Source organism: Cotesia glomerata, linkage group LG3 (genome assembly GCF_020080835.1).
Source record: "Cotesia glomerata isolate CgM1 linkage group LG3, MPM_Cglom_v2.3, whole genome shotgun sequence".
Lineage (NCBI taxonomy): Eukaryota > Metazoa > Arthropoda > Insecta > Hymenoptera > Braconidae > Cotesia > Cotesia glomerata.
In genome coordinates, this window is record NC_058160.1 from 1,014,040 (window position 1) to 1,022,111 (window position 8,072).

Here is an 8,072-nt window from a genome sequence, read left to right on the forward strand (position 1 = left end):
AAAAATAAACTTTTTATGTAATTCGGTACTCTAACTTATAAGCGACAAATAGGAAAACAAATTTTTAATAAAAAGACATAACATTTTTGTTTATATTTTATTATTCAGTGTAAATTTTCATATAATTTAAAAACAGTCTTAACTGTCTCATAATTCTTAACAGATTTGATTTAAGTTAAGTTAGCAATCGTAATTTAAGGATCAAACTACTTTTTTTCAGTTTTCCAGTAAGCTTTCATCGAATTGAATACAGAAGTCGAATTACTGACTTTCATTTGAGCAAAATATAAGTGATCAGCAGCTTCTATGCTTTCAAAAATATCGAAATTATCATTCAGTATTTTTTTGAACTAGAAAAAATTGAAGTGATTTTATATTGAAATGTTTGATTGGTGAATGAGAAAGAAGTTTTTATACTAACTTTATCAATCTGTCGGTTCTTTGTGATAAACTGCTTAATGACTGTACAGAAATTGGAAGAAAGCAAAAAAATAATGGTTCCTCTTGCGAGTATGTCAAACGACTGTTCATTCACAAGCTGGACGTTCTTGTCCACTTGAACTATCCCGACACGGATAGGAAAACCTTATATGCTAGTAGAGATCTTTGGGAAAGACAAATGAACTTAATCCTAAAATCCTACCATGCCGAGACTGGGATTCGAACCCAGATTTTCCAGTCACTTGACAGTCACTTAACAAGCAAGTTATTATTCAGACATTAGACGAAGCCGAAAAAGTCATATATATTCAGTAGGTGATACTGCAAGTGCAGTGTTGACAATGTAAAATATACATGGACTGAGTATACCTAAACTAGTCTTAGTATGGGTCATTTAATATGTATGGCATTTAAATACCAATAATATGTTTTGGTATAGTGTTTATAATTCTTATATGTATTTGCAGTGGCCAGAAATGTATTCTCACAAATGTGTGTGTATAAATACTTTAGATTATTATTTATGTACTCTCACGACTAGAAATGTGTGTACTCAAAGCTATAGATCTCTTCACTTAGGATCATATTTTTTGCATAATTTTTTTGAGAAAAATAGAATCATTTTATACGGAAAAAAATAGTGTAAAAATCGTATCAGGTGATACGATGAAATCTGTAAGTTATTAAGTCTTAAAAATAAACTTTTTATGTAATTCGGTACTCTAACTTATAAGCGACAAATAGGAAAACCAATTTTTAATCAAAAGTCATAACATTTTTGTTTATATTTTATTATTCAGTGTAAATTTTCATATAATTTAAAAACAGTCTTAACTATCTCATAATTCTTAACAGATTAGATTGAAGTTAAGTTAGCAATTGTGATTTAAGGATCAAACTACTTTTCTTCAGTTTCCCAGTAAGCTTCCATCGAATTGAATACAGAAGTCGAATTACTGACTTTCATTTGAGCAAAATATAAGTGATCAGCAGCTTCTATGCTTTCAAAAATATCGAATTTATCATTCAGTATTTTTTTGAATTGAAATGTTTGATTGGTGAATGAGAAAGATGTTTTGATACTAACTTCATCAATCTGTTGGTTATTTGTGATGAAATGCTCGATGACTGTACAGAAATTGAAAAAAAGCAAAAAAAATGATGGTTTCTCTTGCGAGTATGTAAAGCGACTGTTGATTCACAAGCTGGACGTTCTTGTCCACTTGAACTATCCCGACACAGACAGGAAAACCTTAAATGCTAGTGGAGATCTTTGAGAGAGCCGAATTAACTTAATCCTAAAATCCTACCATGCCGAGACTGGGATTCGAACCCAGATTTTCCAGTCACTTGTCAGTCACTTAACTAGCAAGTTATCATTCAGACATTAGACGAAGCCGAAAAAGTCATATATATTCAGTAGGTGCTACTGCAAGTGCAGTGTTGACAATGTAAAGTATATAGTGACTAAGTATATCTTAACTAGTCTCAGTATTGGTCATTCAATATGTATGGCATTTAAATACCAATAATATATTTTGGTATAGTGTTTATAATTCTTAGATATATTTGCAGTGGTTTGAAGTGTATCCTCATGAATGTATGGTCAGATGTGTGTGTGTGTATAAACACTATAGGTTATTATTGATGTACTCTCACAACTGAAAATGTGTGTAGTCAAATCTATAGATCTCTTCACTTGAGATCATATTTTTTGCATAATTATTTTGAGTAAAATCAAATCATTTTATGATAAAAAAAAAGTTGAGTAAAAATCGTATAAGTATTTAAAATAAACTTTTTATGTAATTCTGTACTCTAACTTATGAGTGACAAATAGGAAAACTAATTTTTAATAAAAAGTCATAATATTATTGTTTATATTTTATTATTCAGTGTAAGTTTAAAAGTAATTTCAAAAAATTTTTAACTGTCTCATAGTTCTTAACAGATATTTAATTGATGTCAAGTTAGCAATAATGATTTAAGAATCAAATTACTTCTCTTCAGTTTCCCAGTAAGCTTTCATCGAATTGAATACAGAAGTCGAGTTATTGACTTTCATTTGAGCAAAATATAAATGATCAGCAGCTTCTATGCTTCCGAGAATATCGAAATTATCATTCAATATTTTTTTGAACTAGAAAAAATTGAAGTGATTTTATATTGACATGTTTGATTGGTGAATGAGAAAGAAGTTTTGATACTAACTTTATCGAGCTGTTGGTTATTTGTAATGAACTGCTCAATGACTGTACAGAAAGAATCTACAAAGTCATGAAAATGCTTCCTAAAAATGCGAAAAAGAATTATTAGAACATTAATATAGATTGAAATTATATTCATATAATATTGTTGAGAATAGTTACATGTCATAAGTTACTTTTCCATTATTATTGATGAAGCCAGTTGGAGGGTCGACATTGTAATGATTATTCCTAGAAACAGTTTAAATGAAAGTGATGACAAATAAAAGTATTGACGATATAAAATTTACATTCTGTGTATAACGGCTTGTTTGTTGTCAATGAAACGGATGATAGTATCCAAACCGATGGTGCTCTGTTCAGCAATTTTGATTAAAATATACCAAGGATTACTTTGAACCAATTGACCATTAATGAAAAACATAATTAATTTATGCAGTAACTCATAATTTGACGAGCACATGAGTGCAAAAAGAATAGTGTCGCCCTTGTCAATTAAATATTTCTCCAATAATTTTTCCCAAGTTTCTTTATCAGCACTGCGAATTCCTGCACAAAGTATTTCTTGTCGGATGTCCTCCAATAGTCTGCATGAGAAAACAAAGAAAATTTTTTAGAAGAAACTAAATTGGTAAATGATCGATATGGTAATGAAGTGTAATGTCGAACTGACGGATTTTTAACGGGATCCGCGAGCCAATTTTTGAGTTTAACAAGTGAATAGTTTCTGCATAACGTTGAACCGTAGAAGCAAGTCCACTTTATAAACGCTATTTTATTGAGTCTTTCCATGCGATCATTACCATCAAATGCTGCATCTGATAGAAATTTACGTTCCAGTGGGCCAGATAACTCCAAAATCATATTCTGCAAAAAATAACAAGTTAGTCAAAACTTTCGGAGAACTCCTGTGTACTCTCGATCGAGATCACAAACTTTGAAGATATATTTTGATAAAAAGTAGTACGTCTTCTCATACAAGAATCGAAAAATTTGAGTGTGATTTAATAATTACTTTAAACGGTTCGTAGTATTGAGAACTAGATATTGAAGAGTATTGATATAAACGGAACATTTTTTCCCAAAAAGTCGCCCACGGTACATATTCTGTCTCAACCTTGAGATATCTCACCAAATCAAAGGTGACATTGAAATTGAGGTATCCAAATTCAGCCAAAACAAACGCGTCGTCTATAAGTTGCGCGCGGTTCAGAACATGAATTTTTTGATAATTTCCAGACTTGAGATAATCAGCAATCAGTTTCCAATTTCTCTCATCGTAATTAACCCGATAGAAGCCTGCAAATATAAATTCCGAATAAAAATACCGCGTTAATAAGTTACTTTTCCAAAAAAATACACACCAATTTGCTGCTTGTTGCATATAAGCCATTCATTCGCGAGAGGTGGCACAATTTCTATAGATTCTAGTTCTGGATCAAACCACTTAGTGACGAAAGTATTCTCAAAATCAGCGTTTCTCTGAGTTGCGATATTCAATGGAATCCAGAATTGCTTTGACGACGTCTTGTTTGTACTTTGCGTAAAAAGTTTTTGCTTTATAATCGCACTGTTGGCTTGATAATTCCTTTCAATTGTGACAAGTGGATGTCCTCCTTTACGACTCCAGTTGTCAATCACTTTTTCAAGAAATGATTTATTTCCCGAAGTTTCCAGTAATTCAGATAATAAGTCTGTATTTTTTATTCTGTTTCTGTTTAATAACACCATAATACCAGTTTATAAAAATATTTGTGATCATAAATATTTATTGCGAAGTATATTTTTGACTTTCTCTTTAAATAATACCTGTTTCGTAAATTATCTTCAATGAGTAAGTCAATATTTTTCTCACCCACAATACGAGCTATCATTCGAGTCCGAAAACCGGCTGTTATAAAATATAATTAATTATTATAATAATAATTATCAAAAATTTTTATAAGGATAAAAAAAATGTCGCTTCAACGAACCAGTTAGAGAAAAACTGATGTCAATATTCTTGTCACGTAAACGGTTAGTAATAAAGCTTTCCTGAAAAATCCTCATTCGTTGTCTAAGAACATATAGGCTTACGAAATTCTGCTGTCCAGTTATCTACAAATTATTAATGTACAAAAGATTTTTTGCCTTTCACATCAATCATTGAATAATTGACACAATTTATAACCGTCAGCTTACCTTATCTATTATGTAACTAACCAAATAATTCTTTAAGTTTATCTCTAAATTTCTGTATTTTAAAGATCGAATAGTTTCGTACTTATTGAATGCCTGGTTAATTATAATTTCTGCAATAGTACGATACAATTTTTCGCTACTTTCCATAGCATTATTATCTTCGTTGACAAATATTTCTTCGCTGAAAATGAACCGATCAGTTGAGCAATGGAGTCATTTTTTAAATTGAGAAAAAAGAGAAGAAAGTGGAGCAGACCGAGTTCCAAAAATAATTCCTAGCTATTTAATTTGCAGACTTTAATATCAATGAAGTAAAAGATAAGAAGAATTGGAAATTTTTTTAAGCAATCGTTAGATCTCTACCACTTTCTCGCTCTTTTTCAACAATCGTTAAGAAAATGTTCATATTACTCGACATAAATAAAATTTTTGCTTCGATGCTCGGACTTGGGACTTTTAGGCACCACGAATAAGTCCAGTTTGACGTACTTGTTTTTATTGTACGAGAAGCCAGTAAAGTTTTCAAAAGCTTTCAATAATCTTTCGACATTTTTCACTAAATATTTCCCATGGCCCAGAGCACTTTTCCGGAGCCATACTCTCATTGCGTCACTGTTTTTTTCATCAACATGATCATCGTCGAAATTGGTCAGCACGATCCATCTTGAAAGTTTTATCAGCATTTATTGAGCAACCGAAATCAGTTGAATAAAATACAAGGTTATTAATTAATTATTCACCAAAATACTTACTCGGAAAGCACAGCAGGCGAGTTTATCTCGGAGTTGTAATAAAAGTTGATTTTATAACGCCCTGGAGGTATATTTTCCGCGAATGAAATATTCAAGATACTGTTATCGTAAATAGAGTAGTCATCAGTCGTGTAAATATTGTGATTTGCAGTATTTTCTAATTCGATTTCACTAATATAAGTAAAATTTTCCGCGTTGAATAGTAATATGCCGCATTCAAATTTTAATTCAATATCTATCGACAGTTTCCCAATTGGTTCTAAATTATATGATTTAGCATTGAGAATTTTTTCTAGATGTTTTTCGTATTTTGAAATTGGTACGTTTTCGTAAACCGAACAGATTTCTGTGCATCCACAACCACAAATGGTCAATAAAAAAAGCACTCTAAATATTAATGCTTTCATAATTGTATTCAATAAGTTTTCTTTCAACGTTAATATCTTTCCTCTAAAAATGATTTATTTCTAATTTAACTCAGTCTTTTTAAATAAAAAAATCAATACTTACAAAACTAGATTACTCTGTATTGCTTGATGACTTAAATTGACTAGCGTTAATGTCACTTAGTCTTGATTATATATCCGAGCTTTTTCCAATCAATTTGTAGCAGATTAACGTATACTTTTATCGAAAATTCACTTCTGCAGAAATAAAAAAAAATATAATAGGAGACAGTAAAATAATAACTCTAATATTGAATTAAAACGTGTGTCGTTTTCTTTTATAAGATTTTTATTGGCAGCTATTTTCAATCGTCTGATGAATTTAATTTATGACATGTTTTCAAATCATGCCCCAATTAAAAAAAAAATTATCGAACAAAAAACGATAAGTCTTAATGAGAAAAAATATTATGTCAAGTCACTTTAAAATTGTGTTATTGATAATTTTATAATTTATTTCGAAGCAGAAGTGGAACATTTTTAACTAACAACAATTAATAGATTAAAAATTATCTATATTATTAAGAGAATAAGCAAAATTTCTGGTTTCTATGGTTAAATTTGGTATCGTTGGAAAATTTTTCACCTGGAGTTGTGCGTTTTCATGGTTTCATATCATTCTTACCAATATTCAATTTATGATGATAAGTATTTAGGCTGCATTCGAAAATTCTCTACCTCTAGATATATAATTAAGAAATGACCTTGAATCTCGTGAACTATTGATATTTTCAAAGATATAAGCTTATCCCGATGGTACACTCATCAAGACCTTTCATTTGAGTACCCACATCAATTTTTCATATATGTATATATATTATATATATATGTATATATGAAAAATATATGAAAATGCATGTGGGTACTCAAATAAAAGCTTTTGATGAGTGTAACATCAGGATGAGCTTATAACTTAAAAAATATCAATAATTAAGAAATGACCTTGTATCTTGTGAAATATGGACCTTTTTAAAGATATAAGCTCGTCCTGGTGTTACACTCATTAAGACCTTTCATTTGAGTACCCACACTAATTTTTCATATATTTATATATATTATATATATGTATATATGAAAAATATATCAAAATGCATGTGGGTACTTAAATGAAAGCTCTTGATGAGTGTATCATCGGGATAAGCTTATATCTTTAAAAATGCCAATAATTAAGAACTGACATTGCTATCTTGTCAATTAATGATATTTTTAAAGATATAAGCTCACCCAGACATTACACTCATCAGGAGCTTTCATTTGAGTACCCACATCAATTTTTCATATATATATATATATATATATATATATATATATATATATATATATATATATATATATATATATATGTTAATATCAAAATGCATGTGGGTACTCAAATGAAAGCTTTTGATAAGTGTAATATCGGGATGACTTATATTTTTAAGAACGTCAATAGTTAAAAAAGTACAGTGCAATTTAACAAAAGTCATTATTTAATAAAGCAAAATTTTATTTATTTATAGTTTACAAGTCACGGCAGTCACATAGTGACTGCAAGTTGCTAGTTTGATTTTAATATTAAAAATTTTATTAAAAAAAAAAAAATTATTTACCCGATAGCGAGTATGATTAGCGACTGTATACTCACAAGCTGGACGTTCTTACTCAATTGAACCACCCCGATATCATCGGCGCGAACTTTCTTAACTAATTATTGATCATGCTGGCTCTAAGCGTTGAAAGCTTTTCCCTACTTTGGTTATCGAATTTCATCTCACTGTTTACTGAATCTACATTTTTAATCTCCCCTCCAAATGAAAGAAGACGATCGCAAACCGACAATACCGACGCCAGGACTCGAACCCAGATCTTCCAGAGACTTGTAAGTCGCTTAACAAACTTGCCATCGGTCATGTTGTACGGAGGTTTATCACAAATAGTATATATCCAATTTGTTCAGCTCTATAGTTTGGCGTTAAATTGCTTTCTTCGTCATTAGCAGAATAGTGTAGACATTTAAATCATTTAAGTTTATTTATTTTGAACATATACTTTTCTCGGTATTTATA

At 30.2% G+C, this 8,072-nt stretch overlaps 1 protein-coding gene across 1 annotated transcript; it reads right to left on the bottom strand.

The window, feature by feature from the left end:
* Positions 1–2,934: 2,934 nt before the first annotated feature.
* LOC123260442 (aminopeptidase N-like) lies at positions 2,935–4,041 on the bottom strand. Its single transcript, XM_044721543.1, has 4 exons — positions 3,993–4,041; positions 3,664–3,947; positions 3,322–3,515; positions 2,935–3,235 (listed from the first exon to the last, which is right to left on the bottom strand). The coding sequence occupies exons 1-4, from the start codon at positions 4,039–4,041 to the stop codon at positions 2,935–2,937; spliced, it is 828 nt and encodes a 275-aa protein (XP_044577478.1).
* Positions 4,042–8,072: the final 4,031 nt, after the last annotated feature.